Source organism: Microtus ochrogaster, assembly GCF_000317375.1.
Source record: "Microtus ochrogaster isolate Prairie Vole_2 chromosome 14 unlocalized genomic scaffold, MicOch1.0 chr14_random_3, whole genome shotgun sequence".
Lineage (NCBI taxonomy): Eukaryota > Metazoa > Chordata > Mammalia > Rodentia > Cricetidae > Microtus > Microtus ochrogaster.
The window spans coordinates 12562884-12580082 of NW_004949098.1; the positions used below are offsets into that span (position 1 = coordinate 12562884).

Genomic DNA, 17199 nt, shown 5'->3' on the forward strand with positions numbered 1-17199 from the left:
AGCCTGGTCTACAAGAGCTAGTTCCAGGACAGGCTCCAAAACCACAGAGAAACCCTGTCTCAAAAAAAAACAACAACAAAAAAAAAATTTCAAGCTGTGCTCCCTAAGTTGTAGAGACTGGCATTGTACTCTGCTCTAGCTAGGTCAGGCCCAGAGCTTGTGATTTTCCTGCCTCGGCTTAAATGCTGGTGTTAAGAGGTGTACACTCACATCCAGTGTGATACTCAACCTTCTGTGTTATGGCTATTTCCAGTTTGGACTCTGGAAATTTACATCTCCTTTGGATAAATGAAGTCATTTTGAATTTGCTATACAGCTTGTAGGGACTTGTCTTATTTGCTCTGTACTCTTGAAGAGGTTTGTGTATGTGTGAAAATAATGGCTTCATTATGGTATTTTCATACACCACCATTGGTGTTCCTTGACCAGTGGTTCTGAAAGTTGTGTATCTCATAGACTTAGAGAATTCGGATAGTCAGTGCCCAGCAAAGATACTGGAGTCCTCCAGCAAAATGTTGAAGGCAGTCAATATTTGACCCTTCAAGCTCTTGATTTTTATATACACAAATGAAACCTTAGTTAATTCCTTGTTAGCATTCTCATGTTGTACCTGTCTTTTTCTTGTTTCTGTAGGAGTTTTACTGAACTTAGCTTCTTTCCTAATGTCTCCTTTTCTTACAAGGCAAACTTAGTTACCATCTTACCATCTCTTCCTGAAGGAAGGTAGCTGTTTGTGTTAGCCCTACCAAACTCAGATTGGCACTTTGTCCTCTGACCGTTCTTGATGTTTATCATATTCTACTTCACCAAATAGCTTATGTCAACTTCTTATGATTCCAACTGCAAGTAAAATGTTGTTTTTAAAATATTCAGAGCTAATCCACAGCTTCTCAAACATCCAGATATTAAAGTATTAAAAGTACATTCTGAGAATGTTCTGCCTGCCAGTGTACTCCTTAGGTTCTGCGTTCCATCTTCAAGTTTCCTCTGAAAGGTTTCAGGAGTTCACATTGTAATGCACCTCTCGGGTGCACGTGGACAAAGTACGCTCAAGTCCATATGGCCATAGCTTCCGTGACTGCACAGCCCCTCCCCTTGCTGAGCATTATTCCTGAAGCAGTGCTTCTGCTCTTACGTTGTGTTGGTTGTTGGTCCCTTCTTTGATTTGTTACTGTTTTTACTGTTAATCCAAGTCTAGTAGGTAGAGAGTGTCTCTGAGGGCTCTCTGATAATTTGGCTTGAGTTCAAAATAGACTCCTCTCTCACATATCCTATCTAGCTTCTCTTTTAGGAGAAAAACAGTAATATTTTTTAAAAAAATCTTAAGTCAATAAGATTTAAAACCAATAAATTGGCTGCCATTAGCCAAGGAGAGTACAGAAATCCAAAAGAGGCTGTGTTGGTTGAAATAGTATTTATGTAGTAAGTACTAGTAGCAAATCAATCTTGTGTGTTTTCCTACTTCCAGGTTACAGTTCAACAAACATGGTGTGTTGCGGGTAGAAGGCTTCTTAACACCAAACAAGTACGACAGTGAAGCCATTGGATTGTGGCTGCCTTTGACCAAGAATGTTGTGGGGACTGATTTGGACACAGCAAAGTACATCCTGGCCAATATTGGAGACCACTTCTGTCAGATGGTCATTTCTGAGAAGGAAGCTATGTCAACGATTGAGCCACACAGTAAGAGCATCTCCTAGGGGATAGGATGTTTGACTCCAGCTTCATATTTGTTTCTTCTGATCTCATTTCCACCAGCAGTCTAGGTGAATGGTATTGTGAGTTTAGTTGCAGTTTTCCTTTTGCAACAGGTTTCTTCTGAGCTGTTCAGTCTCTGGATTTGCTGTGCAACAATTGTCAAAGGAAGAATATTCCTTTTTTTGTTATTTTGAAAGGTCAGTGTGAGGTATTAAAATGGCATTTGCATAGCCACACCAGATATGTAAACTCACCGCAAGGGAATGAGACTTCAGATTGGTTACAGACAAAAGATTCTTAATCCATAGTACATTTTAAAAACAATAAGAGTGGATAGGCATTTCCTTAGCCTCCTGAGTTCCACTGTGCAGGGCTAGGTCTCATGGATACCTAGGTGTGAGAGTGAAGCCAGGTCAGATGGAGACAGTTCTTCCCATATCAGGTTCTGAGGGGACAGCAGCAGCTGCTAGCTCCCCTGTGACTGTGCCCTCTATTCTTCAAGAGCACTCCTTTACTAGTGTTCAGTCTAGTGTGCTGCAGGGGTCAGTGCTGGCATCATATATATACCCTCAAGGTAGGGTGCCTGGAAGAATAACACTTTTCTTCCTCTCTGCATGGTCTGGGGAAATGACATATCAACACAAAAGCACCATGGGACTCATGGCTTACAAGTCTCATAATTTTAATACATACAAAAATTTGATAGACACAGTAGTGTCTGTCATTTAGGATTTTGAATAACCATGTTTGAATGACAGTGTCTATCCATTCAGAATTTTGCTTATACTTGCCATAAACTGAAGCACGAAATACTGTTGATACATGTGGGTCCTCTTATCTCTTTTTTAGGGCTTTAAAAAAGATTTTATAGATTTTTATTTTATGTATATGAGTGGTTTTGCTTCCACATATGTGAATAAACTGCATCTATTTTAGCTCATGGGGGTTGAAAGAGTGTACGTGATCCGCTGAACTGTAGTTAGAGATGGTTGTAAGCCACCGTGTAGGTGCTGGGAACTGAACTAAGGTCCTCTACAAGAGCAGAAAGTGCTCTTAACTGATGAGCCATCTCTCCAGGCCTGTCTATTTCTTAGCTTTAAGCAATAGAACCCAGAAGTGTGCCTGGGGATCAAGAGCTCCTGGGGCTGCTGGAGTTATTCTGAGGGGAGGGTCAGCTTTAGAATTACTCTTCTGTCTGCATGTTCACAAGTCAGAGGCCTTATTAAACTCTCTTCTCTGTGCTCTGGATAGGATAAGTTTCTCATGTGCACAGTGGGCTCCTTATACAGGTGCAGGTAAAAGTACTGCAAGTACAGAACCTTCTTGCATATTCTTGTGACAGCCTGCATCTGATTGCAGTTCATAGACACATGAATGAAACAGAAATGCTGCTTCCCTCCTGATTCTTCAGACCCCATTGGGTTTTTGTTTATGTATATTTTTTATTTGTATATATTATTTATCTGTATTTTATGTGCATTGGTATTTTGTCTTCACACATGTCTGTGTGAGGGTGTCAGATCTTGGAGTTATAGACAGTTGTGAGCTGCCACTTTAGGTTTTAAATAAGTAATGATTTTTTTTTCTGCCCATATTGAAAAAAGCACAGGGAATTGTCTTTTAAGAATACAATTAAAGAATTTTCTTTTTGAATCTCTTTCTTTCTTGCTTTCGTGATCATTCTGTTCCTCTTTCTTATGTAACAAGCTGGTTGCATTAGAGAAGGAAATGAAATACCATGAATGATATGTATGGAAAGATAGCACCCTACCAAGAAGGCTTCCCCTCAAGCCTGATAGTAAGAGCAAGTGTCCACCATTAGACTGAACAGGCATGCTGGGGGATTCAGGAGAGCTTTATGGGCTGTAGCGCCTGTGATGAAGTTAACAGTTCAGATGGGAACTCTGGGCACAGAGTGGACTTACACCCCACCTGTTTAATTTCAGAAGCCTTCTTACCTCAAGACTCAAGGACTTAATTGATTTTTGCAGGACAGGTTGCTTGGAAGCGAGCTGTCAAAGGTGTTAGAGAAATGTGTGACGTGTGTGACACCACCATTTTCAACCTGCACTGGGTGTGCCCTCGGTGTGGGTTCGGAGTGTGCGTGGATTGCTACCGGATGAAGAAGATGAATTGCCAGCAGGGTGAGTGACAGACTTGAGTCTCCTCAGCCCCTGATACACTGGACTTAAGTCCTTTGTTGGTTTGTGGTTGATGGGTTTCTGAAGCACCGGGGCTGTGGTTTATCGTAAACAGCACAAGTCTGTTTGCAGGTGCTACTTACAAGACTTTCTCCTGGATAAGGTGTGTGAAGAGCCAGATACATGAGCCTGAAAACCTGATGCCCACACAGATCATCCCTGGCAAAGGTATTTCCTGTGAGGCAGGGTTACCCCCGCACACATACACACACATCTTGGGTATCTTATAAGGGCTTTAGTTTGGTTTTACTAGGTGTAGTAATATTGCCTGCTAACTTTTAGTATTGTCCTGAAAATTCTCAGGAAACATGTTAAATAATGTCCCTGTACTTTTTAAGGTCTCGGGGACAGCTTTGTAGAAGGAAACAAAGTGTGCATTTGAGAAAGGCAGGATGGATGGACGTTCATGCTGCTGAGAAAAGCATTCTTATGGAAAGTTATTTTCTACTCTGTTGAGGGTGAACGTGCACAGTGCCCGTTTTAAGCTACTCGCCTCTGTCCTCTGTTTTAGCTCTCTACGATGTTGGAGACATTGTGCATTCTATTAGAGCAAAATGGGGTATAAAGGCCAATTGTCCCTGCTCCAACAGGCAGTTCAAGCTCTTCTCAAAGCCAGCCTTGAAGGAAGACCTGAAACAGGTATTGCTGCTAATGCTTAGTGCACTGTCCTTGTGGTTTGTCTGTTTCTCAGTTAACCTAAGGGTTCGGCCACTGTGTTTGAAAGGAGCACGAAGACAGCGGTTAGTTTGGAGAGAGGTTTCATTCCTCCCTGTGACAGTTCAGCATCCTACCTGTGTACTTTATCAGTGACTTCTTAGTCTGTTTTACATTTTTGTTCCTTGAAAAGCAAAAATATAAGATTTAACTTTTTAATTTCTGTATTTTACCTATATAGTATTAGAAGAGTTAAAGGAATTCTTGAAAATGAGCCCTGCTATGCCCAGTCCTTGATCTCACACGCCTCTTCCTGGTGGTGTTACCATTTCACCTATTCCCGAGCTGCTTTCCAGCCCTCACCCAGTAGCTGCCACTGGACCCTGTGCTCAGGAATCACCATACTGCCTTCAATAAACAGTTTTACAGAATGCTTAGAAATGGCTGAGAAAGCTGTGGTGCTTGGTGACAGAACTAAACTTGCGTTCTTTTTGTTTTAAGACAAGTTCTCTCTAGTCCTGTCTGGCCTAGAAATCGGTTTATAGACTAGGCTGGCCACAAACTGACAGAGATCATCTGCTCCTGCCTCCCTAGTGCTGAATTTAAAGACTTGTTGAACTTGAATTCTTTACTGCCATTTGTCACTTTGGCGTGTGCTTCAGCTTGCTTACCAGGTCTTAGCAGTAAGAACACAGTGGTAGAAAGCTCTGGGGACCAGATAGCACGGAAGCAGATAACAGAGAGGAAGGACCAGGACCACAGGAATTGGAATAGTCCCCGTTTTCTTTTCTGATTATTTGTGTAAACTCACTGCACCCAAGTAACAGAGTGAGTGTGCATTCTTCCTAGTTGTTGGTGTTGTGGTTTTCTGAAGAGCAGTTCATCACATTTAAAGTTTGCGTCAACAGAGAATCCCCTCTCTGTGCAGACTTCTGAGCCCCCTGCTTTCCCCACCCACCTCATTTGTTGACTGTAGGTGTTTTCAGTGCCTGCTCTGGGCTCTTGCTGAGTACCCCAGAGGAACAGGCACAGATCAGTCATTGTAAAGCCACTTGGTATATGGGGCCGTGGGAATATGTGCAAGACTTCTGGGGAGGGAGGAAGGGGGGAGGGAGGGAGGCAATACCATAGCACGCTTGTTACCATAGCTTGTGTTTTCATTAGTAATACTTAAAAGCTAAAAATGAAAATCTCTGTCTTATCCTTATTGTTCTGTGTTATTACCGGAAGATTGCTACAGTCATGATAGCTGGGGCTATTAGGTGACTTTGTGTTAGCTGTGTGTCTCTTACTGGCAGGCTGCTAGGGACAAAGGTGTAAGAAAAGGAAGATGTCAATCTTTATTTTACACCTAATTCTCCTTTTACACTTACAGACACCCTTACCTGGAGAAAAACCATCTCCCGGAGCCATGCTCCAGCAAAGTTCCCCTGTGTTGGAGCCAACGACTGCGGGTGGGGAAGCAGCCTCCAGGACAGCCAGCAGTGTGAAGCCTGCCTGCGCCGCCAACACATCGCCTTTAAACTGGCTGGCTGACCTTACCAGTGGGAATGTCAACAAGGAGAATAAGGGTGAGCATTTCCTACCTTTTGGAGTACTTGAGTACCTTCAGAGAGACTGAGCAGCTAAAATTGCTGTGAGAGCCGGACTAGGAGTGTTGCAGCATGGAAAGTGTCCCTGCTGTCGTCCAGGTACATGGCATCATCCCGGGAAGGGAGCTTTCTTTACTCAGGGAACTTAAGTTGAAATCATTTTGGCAGGAGTGGAGTGGTGCCGAGACTCCGTCATTACTACCGACAAAGCAGAGTTCTCACTGTACAGTGCATTCTGGTTAGCTTCCCTCCTTCTTCTGTCTCCCCTCCCAACAGTCCTGCCTCTTTCCTACAAATTTCTTTCAATGACTTTTTGTTTTGTGTCTGTTTACAGAGTTTAACTAGAGCTATTTTTCTAAATCATGGGCTTGAACCTGACCAGCTCTCTAGTGTGTGCTCAGCTGGGCACCGTGTCTCCCTCTATACTAAAATCTTTTAGTTCGCAGTGAGTGGCAGGGTCCTATTCACCGCCCCATCTCAGCCATAGCTAATTGTTGGGTGGGCTGATCTGTGTGGCCAGTGCCAGTAGTAGATGTAGGCTGTGGTTCACGGTCGTGGCTGTGTGTTTGTAGATGGCATTTCCCAGGCATTCTCCCTGTTTTCTGGTTCTTATATTCTTTATGCTTTTTATTCCTTCTGTATTTCCCGAGCCTTGAGTGACTGACTGTTCACTTGTGTCTGTCTTGTCTTAGTCTCAGTGTGCTGTCTCAGAATGGCTCGACATAAGTACAAAGACGTGGACTTTGGAATCAGATAAAATTAGACAAGAATTTACGTAATTTTGCTTTCTGGTCAGGGAAAAATTGCAAGTGAGTTCTTTCATGCAGACATACTAAAATTTTTCTGAATCAGATTTGATAACCATAAACAAAGGATTTGTATGAATGACCGTACTCAGATATGTACTGAAAATTGAATATCTAAAAGTAGATAGTCGTGTGATGAGATGTAAAAAAAAAAAAACAAGTTTAACACCTGTAATTTTTATGAAACTGAAATTAAGACTAGAAGAGACCATCATTAAGACCCCAGCAAAAATGCTCATACCAAGTGTTATAAATGATTTTGGGGGGTAGGGTGGGGAAATGTCTCACTATGTTATCCAGTTTGGTCTTCCATTCCTGAGCTTAGTTGATCCTTCTGCATCAGCCTCTTCAGTAGGTAGGACACTACAACTGTCTTGTGTAGTAACAGGGAGCTTCAGGGCTGCGTCCCCAGCACCCCGCTGCCCGCAAGGCTAGCTTTACCCGAAATAATTACACGGAAACTGTATTCATTTAAACACTGCTTGGCCCTTTAGCTCTAGCCCTTACTGGCTAATTCTGATATCCCGATCAACCCATCTCTAATAATCTGTGAGCACCAGTCTTAGTGAGCACCGGTCTTACTGGGAAGATTCTAGCCTACGTCCATCCTGGGTCGGAGCTTCATTGCATGTGTCTGGGAGAGAGCTGCATGGCGTCTCTGCTCCAGACAGCAGAGCTGTCGAGTCTCTGTCTGAGGTGTCTTACCTCACTTCCTCTTCCTCCCAGCATTCTGTTCTGTTTACGCCACCCACCTATGTTCTAAGCTATGAGCCCAAGCAGTTTATTACTTAACCAATGAAATCAACAGATTGCTATATGACACTCCCACATCAGTCTTGACTTGTTTTGAAGTTGTTTTAAGAGAGTCTTTGTACTTGGGAATAAGATGAAGGTTCTTACGGTTTTAAGCACTGTATTAGGAGTCCTGACCAGTGTGATAACACCATACAAAATAATATTTTTAAAATACCATTTGTGATATTGGAGAGATGGCTTGGGAGTTCAGAGTGCTTGCTGCTCTTCCAGATAACCTGGGTTCAATTCCTAGCATCCACATATACTCAAAACTGTGTAATTTCCTTCCCAACATATCAGCACCCTTTTCTAGCCTTCACGGGGATCAGAGCAGTCAAAAGACCCACCTCCATAAAATAACAGTTAAAACACATACAATTTTCTGGTTTCCCCTGGGTTTTTGATACTGTTTTTAATTCGTAACTAACTCACAGTTTTATCCTTGTAGATTTTTTTTTGGTTTTAGGAGAGGAAGTTATATCCTGAAGTCATTCTGCTGATATTAGAGACTAACAGGGAGTTTGCCTTGAATGCATACCTGAATGCTTTGTTTTTATTTTAGAAAAACAGCCAACTATGCCAATTTTAAAGAATGAAATCAAATGCCTTCCACCCTTGCCCCCTCTGAACAAGTCCAGCACTGTCCTCCACACTTTTAACAGCACAATTTTGACACCAGTGAGCAACAATAATTCTGGTTTCCTTCGAAATCTCTTGAATTCCTCCACAGGAAAGGTATGTGCTTGTTTTATTGTTTGTACTGGTATGAAGTTGAGTAGAAGAGATGGAGAGGCATTTGTCACTGCCGGGCTTCACAACTCCAGGGGTGGGTGGGCGCTTGACTCCAGCTACTCTTTTTTGTTTGTTTGTTTTCATTTTCTTAAACCCAGTTGTGTGAGTTGAGGGCTTGCCTCTTTGTTCTGATTTGGTCTCTCGTTGATATGTGATATGTGCTCATTGTACCATTATTGAGATGGGTTTTCAACAGTAGAGAATGGCATATTTAAGATTTGTGCTCTATATCAAATTCAGACAGAAAATGGACTAAAAAACACACCCAAAATCCTTGATGACATCTTTGCCTCTTTGGTGCAAAACAAGACTTCTTCTGACTTATCCAAGAGGCCTCAAGGACTGACGATCAAGCCCAGCATTCTTGGCTTTGACACTCCTCACTACTGGCTCTGTGATAACCGCCTACTGTGCTTGCAAGATCCCAACAATAAGAGCAATTGGAATGTGTTTAGGGAGTGCTGGAAACAAGGGCAGGTAATACTGGCCCTCTCCTTCTCCTGTTCTTTAACAGAGTTCTGCTAATCCCATCCCTATCCTCACTTCCCTCTTGGGTGGTTTTTATTTTCTCTCCTGTCCTTGTATTTATTTGGGGTGGATGTAATTAGGGCTGGGTGTGGCTGTTTCTTACTTTGTATAAATTGACTCGACTGCACTCTACCCACTCAGAATATGGTTGCTTTCAGCCAGCCATTTCTTGGGTTTGATGAGAAAGACAGGCTTGAGTGATCTTATGTTGTCAACCTCAGCAGTGCACGTGCAAGTGACTAAGATGCTGTTGGGACTGGAGGGATTTGACAAATGCAGTTTGAAAAGAAAATCCCTTCCTGCTTTCATGGACTAAAACAGTGCTGGAGCTGGGAGATGTCAGTGGTTAAGAGCTGCTGGGCTTGCAGAGGGCCCGAGTTGCTTCCCAGAACCCATGTTTTACTTGCAACTGCCTGTGTCATCATCTTCTAGCCTCCAAGTGCACCTAAACACAGATGGCAAGATATATACAGAGGCACACAGGTATCCATATAAATAAAAAGGCAGTTCTGTGTGGACCACAGCCATGTAATGTTATCTTGGAATTGGTGTGTCATTTTCTGATGGGGCCTGCTGTCAAGGACAGCACTGTTGGCTGATCCAGTTACTATGATCCAACACTGGCTCACTGCCTTGAGGGTAACACTTTTTGGCCTAAATATATTCATACACACCCAACCTGGTTGTGCCTCAGAGGGCATCAAAAAAATGATCCTTTCCCCTAACAGCAAAATAGTCCAGGATTATTACACACCCTGAGAGCAAAGCAGGAGGGTAGTGAGGCTCCAGCCACTGTGGAAGCTAGAGAACTTAGCTGTCATTGCAGCAGAGAGTGAGGACGAGCTGCTCAAAGGGCAGACTGACATCTTCTCTTTCCTTTAGCCAGTGATGGTGTCAGGAGTGCACCATAAATTAAACACTGAACTCTGGAAACCTGAGTCCTTCAGGAAAGAGTTTGGTGAGCAAGAAGTGGACCTAGTCAATTGTAGGACCAATGAAATCATCACGGGAGCCACAGTAGGAGACTTCTGGGATGGATTTGAAGATGTTCCAAGTATGTATTAAAGGTCTTTGAAGGAGGTTGAGGATGTGTAAAGAGGGGATGCAGGGTAGCAAGAGCGAAGGATTCAGGACTTCACAATTAGCTGTATCTCTGTTCTCTTTGTTTTTACAAAGTTTCTGCATTTGAACTGACGTGTTGGCCTGACACTGGTGGTGCCACTAGTGTAAGAGCAGTTCTGACTACACCTGCTCTGTATAGTCCAGAAGATGGGGCAGAGAGGACACTAATGGCCTTCTTGTCCCTGGACCAAAAGGAGGTGGTCCCAACCTCTTTCTGAGTAAAACAAGCTGTTTCTGTTTCATGCTGACTTTAGGAGATTGGTTTTGAGTCCCATCCTACCCTCCTCTAGTCCCTCCAGGGTTCTGATGGTGTGGGACGGTGGTGGGCAGTACTCACAACACTGCAGAAGCAAAACCAGGGTTCCAGGAACAAGTTTTGTGGGTTCAAAAACAGGAACCCAGTAGACCTTAATTAGCAACCTTTATTTTGCTATATCCACAGTACCGCCTTTTGGAGGGGGGCGGGCATTGAGACAGGGTCTCTCTCTCTCTGTGTAGCTTTTGACTGTCTTGGAACTTGCTCTGTAGACCAGGCTGGTCTTGAACTCACAGAGGTCTGCCTACCTCTGTCTCTCGAGTGCTGGGATTAAAGGTATTTGCCACTACCACCTGGCCAGCTTTATTTCTTGATGCCATAAAAATAGTTAGCAATTGGTGGGAAGGAGAGAGCAGAGTTGTACAGATGTAATTCTTTATTTGCAATATTAAGGTATAAACTAACTTGTCTTTTTTTTGTTTCTGAATTATGAATAACAATTTTTCTGATTAATCTAAAGATCGTTTGAAAAACGAAAAAGAAAAAGAACCGATGGTATTGAAACTTAAGGACTGGCCACCAGGAGAAGACTTCAGAGATATGATGCCTTCCAGGTATGGCTTCAGGTGTGGCTGAGCTAATTCTGTCCTTCACTTGGTAATACACACTCTCTGGTAGTGGGAAGGTAGTTTTTAAGAGGTGGAAGACAGCCTCCTGGTTTTGTTGGTTCTGATGTTTTTACATTGTGTCCATACCCTTTTTATGTATGCTTATTTTAAAATGAAATGGAAAGGGTAATGACTTTAGTTCTGGCTAATGGGTGGTCTGCATATTTAATAAGGAAGTGCCCTGCCCTGAAGGCCTACAAGCTGGTTTTCAGGCTTCCTGGGATTACACACCAGAGCTCGCTCACTATCCACTAAGACATGTGAATTGGTAGATCCAAAGGAGCCTCATGACTAAGGAGTAAAGTGTCACCTGAGTGCTAGCTCCCCTCAGCAAGTACATGTCATCTCTAGTGCCTGCAACATTACAGATCATTTTGACACATCAGTGCCACGGGAAAGATGACATCTGTCCGTGACCACTGTAGTTCTAAACACCAGGGCTAGCCATGTCTCCCGGATGTGCCCTTTTTTGTAAAGAGGGGACAAAAGAAGTCCTAGAGTACTAGAGTAGAAAAGGAACCTTGCTTTGAAAAATTCTTGGTTTCTTGTTCTAGATTTGATGATCTGATGGCCAACATTCCACTGCCCGAGTACACCAGGAGAGATGGCAAACTGAACCTGGCCTCTAGACTGCCAAACTACTTTGTACGGCCAGACCTGGGCCCCAAGATGTACAATGCTTATGGTAAGAAGGAAATAGTAATTGAGCATAATGGTAATAAAACAAGGTGTTTGTAAAAATGCTTAGAGAACAGCTGGACATTCTCTCTCTCTCTGTCACACGTATATGAATTTGCTTTTCACTGCTGCAGTTCTAAGGCAGATTGCAATTTTATGTTTTTCTGTCTTCAACATCTAACTTTTAATTGCAGAAATTTCATTTTGTGTGGTCATTTCAATCTTGGTGGAGATCTGGGTCAGTTTTGCTAGCTTTTTTAACTCTTAGTATTTTTAACGTTTGCCACTTAAGTGCAGAGTACTTAAAGTACTCTCTTCCGTGTGTGTCTGCTTTGCAGACACCATGACACTGTAGAAGTATGTGAGAAAGTTTCAAGATCAGGTTGGTTGAAGTATTTTAGTAGCAGATAGATGTGTTCCTCCTAGACACCAATAGGTGGCAGTGTCTGTAAAAGCTTTCCATAGGGAAAAACTGAGACTCCTGATTTGGAGGGAGAGGTTGTTGTGTAATCCTGGTTCCATCTGAGCTAAGGCTGCCTCTGTGAGGAGTCGGGTTGTTTCAGTAATAGTAGCCCATTACTGGAAAGGCTGTGTCAAGAAGGAGTTAGTTTATTTTGTTGCAACCCTTACTTTTACCCAGTATTGCACAGCTCAAAATAGCCGGCAGTCCCCAGCTACCATTGTCTTTGGACGCTTTTCCTTCCGGCTCTACCCTAAGTCTCTTGTCCCTAGTCACTATCTTTGAGGTCTATGCTTATCATTCTCTCGTATTTATAATTCTATAAAATAGATTTCTGGAGCTAGAGAATTGGCTCCATGGTTAGGAGTGTTTGCTGCTGCCCTTCCAGAGGGATCAGTTCCCAGCACCCATGTCATTAGCTCACACTGCCTATAACTTCAGCTCCAGAGAATCTTTTGACCTCTGACCTCTGTGGGTACATGCACACATGTGACATACACACAACACAAACCCATAGACACAGAAAAAATGTTTTAAAGATAGTGGATCTATTTTGGCATAGTATTGTGTATGCCCTGCTTTTAAGCTTTATGTTAAGTAGAATCTGACTTTTAAAATACTCTTTTCATGTGGTCATATATAACTCTTTCATCTTATTTTTAGTTTGAAAGAACATTTTAAACCTATGTTTTGTGCTTTTTTACCATAGAACTATTTTTAAAGTCATTGAAAACTCCAGTGTTTAGTGCAGGGCCCGTCTGTTCATGCTGCAGTATAAACCCAGATCAGCTGTTTATGATCGTCTTATTGTGTCTTCCCTTCCTATTGGTCCTCAGCATTTTAAAGCCCTTCTCAGATAGCCAGGGCTTTTCTGTTCTCAGGGCTGGTGTTTCTGCACGGTGCACAAAACAAAGTGTAGCTGGGTTCTACGGTACCAGGTTGGTTTGAACCACTGTCCCTCAGCTGGAGCCTCCCTCAAATGACAGCCACCAAGAAGCCAGAAATGAAACCTTTCTGATGCTACAGGCCTTACAGGCCTGTGCCTGCCATACTTAGAGGAGAATCCTGGTGTCAGAAGTGCCCAGTGGCCACTGAGCAAGGGAGCTTTCTTGGGTGGCCACACTGTGAGTGCTGCAGGGAACTCCGTGTGCTGGGCAGTGTTCCCTCTGACCTAGTGGCGCTTCCTGACCTTGCACTGTATGTGGACTCCTAGTGAGCTTAATGATGGCTTTTGTCTTTGAGCCAGAGCTTGCCCTTAGCTGCTTCTGGAAGCATCCTTTGAGCAGATCTTACCTGTAGATCTTCACTACTCAGACTCCTCGCTCGTGTTCTTGGTTCCGAGTGCCTGATGCACTCGGGCATTTTATCTTCACAGGATTGATCACCCCAGAAGATCGAAAATATGGGACCACAAATCTTCATTTAGATGTATCTGATGCAGCTAATGTTATGGTTTATGTGGGAATTCCCAAAGGACAGTGTGAGCAGGAAGAAGGTAAGATCTGAAACATGGAAGCTGGGCCTCTACTATCTTACTGTCTGTTCTAGGACCTGCAGTTCACACCTGCTTTCTCTTGTTCTAGAAGTCCTTAGAACCATCCAAGATGGAGATTCTGATGAACTCACAATCAAACGATTTATTGAAGGAAAAGAGAAACCGGGAGCCCTCTGGCACATATATGCTGCTAAGGACACGGAGAAGATAAGAGAATTCCTTAAAAAGGTGTGCTTCTTCTTATCCTGTGGCACGTGAAGAGAGTATAAGAATAGTAATAGTATAAATTACCACATGATGCAAATCCATATCAACTGGATGGGCTGTCAGTGGTTGCTAAGAGACCAGGATTCTAAAAAGGGAGGTCTTGTCTTCTGTATTTGTTTCCTATTGTAATGCACTTGAGTTTTGTTCTATCTTCAGTTGAGGTCATCAGATTATCACCTTGCATTTTTTTTTCTTTTAATATTGCTCTGAAAATAGGGGCATTTCATTAGTTCATCTTTCAGCCATGGGCCCCAAACTCTCCTGTTCTCAGTGATTTACTGAAGTCCCTGTTGGTTTTGTTCTCAGTTGGTGAGCCACCCTGCTTTAGAGGGCAGCAGGAGTTAGGAGGACTCGGTGTCGCTGTGGTTGTGGGATGTGATGTGCAGGCTTCTGGACAGATAGAGCTTTTTCTCTTCAACTCATGCAGTGTTGAGGCACTTGTTGCAAACCAGGGCTGATCTTCTCTAGTCATACTTGAGTCAGAGGAATAACATTCCTAGCCCATTTGTGGTCCTGACACCAAGTAGGTTCTTTAATGGCCAGTTGCTAGAAATGGAGTGTTTCTGTTAAAGATAGACTCTTTGACCTACTGGTCACGTGGTCCCTTGATAATGTATGCTTTTCCAGACACTGGATGTGGAATAAAGAAGTTTAGTCTGTATCTTTGAGACTGTTTGATAATTCAGACTGCTTTAAGTGCATATGGACCATCAATAAGTATAAGACAAGGTGATTCATAAGGAATCTATTTACATTTAAAAATTGGATCTAAAATATTGTCGAAGAGTGTATCTAGACCGTAGGAAACAGTAGCAGACAGGCTAGGTTTCCTTTGTGATTCTCTTGATTCACGTTGTTCACGTATTCGAGTGCAGTTTCTGCCGATGGGAACACATCACTTGATGGCAGCCCGATGTGTTTATTGACTGCTTGTGTTTTGGGAAGGGGTAACACCCTCTTTGGTTCTTGGCATCTGCTAAGTCACATGCTATTTTTAATGTGTTGTAGGTATCCGAAGAGCAGGGTCAAGAAAATCCTGCAGACCATGACCCTATTCATGATCAGAGCTGGTATTTAGACCGATCACTAAGAAAGCGCCTTTATCAAGAGTATGGAGTTCAAGGTTGGGCTATTGTACAATTTCTTGGAGATGTGGTATTTATCCCAGCAGGAGCTCCACATCAGGTCAGAACCAGTTATTCCTATTTATTGTGTTTCTACTATGAACTTGTGGGTTTCTTACAGCTGTGGCTTGGTGTTTTTCAGGTTCATAACTTATATAGCTGTATCAAAGTGGCCGAAGACTTTGTGTCTCCAGAGCATGTTAAACACTGCTTCTGGCTCACTCAGGAATTCCGTTATTTGTCGCAGACTCATACCAACCATGAAGATAAACTGCAGGTAAAAATAGCTCCGACTCCTGGCATTTGCTGCCTATGGCTTCATGACCTAATAGTCTGTTCTTGGCCATATCACAGAACAGTGAAGTAGCTTGCTCTCTAGTGAGTGACAGAACCACAAGCTCAGAAGGAAGCCTCACCATTATCATATTGCTTAGGCACTGAGAGTTTTTAGTGCTGATGATGAAGGCTTTTGCTCCCTGGCTTAGCCACGAGCAGGGGTCTGGAACACAATGCCTGGCGTTTAGTGCTGTGGTGTTTTTTGTCATATGCAATAGAGCAGGACTGAATAGACACTGGGGTCAAAAGGCGGTGTTTTCAGAGACCTGGTTTGAGTAGTGGCTTACACATACCTGTACTCAGTCCTAGCTACTCTAATCTAGAGGCTGGGGGAAGACTGGAGGGTTTGAAGCCACCCTGAACTATACAGCAAGATCACACTTCAAACCAAATTAACAGTGAATTAATACATATTGCTTCATATTTGAAAACTACAGTAATTATCAATTAGTCTTATTGAGCAAAGCCAGTTAAGAGCTTTGTAAGTTCTCCAGAGAAGGCTTGCATTCTGTGTGGCTACTGGTCTCCAGGAGGCAGGTCCTTGGCAGTACATGTTGTGTATGGCAGTGTTATTCTTAGTGAGGGAGTTTCAGTTTAATGAAGCAGTCATTTTTTTTCTTTCATTTCTTTAGGTGAAGAATGTTATCTACCATGCAGTGAAGGATGCAGTTGCTATGCTGAAAGCCAGTGAAGCCAGTTTGGGCAAACTTTAGCTCCTGACAATGGAGATGATTATTGGCAGCTGATCAAACTCTTCAGGCATGCTTCCTGTGGACTTTGAGACTTCATGTTACCTCATCTTTTTTAAAGTACACCCGACTTGCAAGGGTACTGTCTCTAATGTATATTCTAGTGTTTACAGACACTAAGTGTGTATATGTAGTAACTATTTACAGACCATGCATCCTTATACTGTGACTTCACCTAGTGCAGATCTTCTACCTAGCTGAAGACCTGTTGGCTCTGAAACAATACTTGCAGTTATTTCCCAGCTGTTTGTTTGGACAGCTCATTCAAATGGAATTTTTAACTATTAGGGATTACTGCTATGTTTAATGGGATTTTATTTTATTTTATGCCCGTTGGAAACCCTCCCCCAGAAGGGTCCAGAAGAACAATGGAGTAAATGACAGCTAATGGTGCAGTTCTAAATGTATTGTGTAGGTCTGGCATTATATAGCAGAAATAACTACTGTATAATTTTTAGGGTTAACCATCTTTAGGTAATGGAATTTTAATTTAAATGAAGCTTTGCTAATTTTAAGTGGTAACCATTTTGCATTAAAATATTCATATAATACTTTGGCTTGGTTCACTGGCCTTTTTCTGTGTTTGCACACCTTCTAGGCTTAAAATATTGGTGCAGGAGCCTTTCTTAAAAGCAAAGATCCTAGGGAGTCATCATTTCTTAGTGACTAATAACACAGTGCTGATCTGTCCTGCTTCTGTGAAGAGCCACCACATTTGGAAGTGGGAACTAACCACAACCCAAATAGTGACTGGGAGCTAGCTGGTCCTGTGTGTACAGAGGAGGAGGAGCAATGCACCCGACAGGACAGTTGCACCCGAAATCCCCATCTCCACGAAGGGGGAGCATTGGTGGTGAAGATTCTTCCCTGTGGCTAATCTGTTCATCAGTGACAGTAGACAAGCCTAGAGTGCAGGCGTTAAACCTGTGAGCTGAGTAGGAGGTCAGTAAAGAACTTCTAAGTCTGTAGGAAAGGTTT

The 17199-nt window shown here is 42.8% G+C and overlaps 1 protein-coding gene across 1 annotated transcript in view; it reads left to right on the top strand.

Annotated features, from left to right (window-relative positions):
- Nucleotides 1-16772, top strand: part of Kdm3a (lysine demethylase 3A) — a 44039-nt gene extending 27267 nt beyond the window's left edge. The window contains exons 12-26 of the mRNA XM_005364759.3: nt 1469-1683; nt 3690-3842; nt 3972-4067; nt 4411-4538; nt 5929-6124; nt 8309-8481; nt 8779-9015; nt 9949-10120; nt 10965-11058; nt 11667-11797; nt 13626-13745; nt 13834-13973; nt 15021-15197; nt 15279-15413; nt 16105-16772. Coding sequence (XP_005364816.1) covers nt 1469-1683; nt 3690-3842; nt 3972-4067; nt 4411-4538; nt 5929-6124; nt 8309-8481; nt 8779-9015; nt 9949-10120; nt 10965-11058; nt 11667-11797; nt 13626-13745; nt 13834-13973; nt 15021-15197; nt 15279-15413; nt 16105-16185 — 2248 coding nt within the window. The 3' untranslated portion in view covers nt 16186-16772. The remainder of the gene's footprint in view (nt 1-1468; nt 1684-3689; nt 3843-3971; nt 4068-4410; nt 4539-5928; nt 6125-8308; nt 8482-8778; nt 9016-9948; nt 10121-10964; nt 11059-11666; nt 11798-13625; nt 13746-13833; nt 13974-15020; nt 15198-15278; nt 15414-16104) is intronic.
- The last annotated feature ends 427 nt before the right edge of the window (nt 16773-17199 follow it).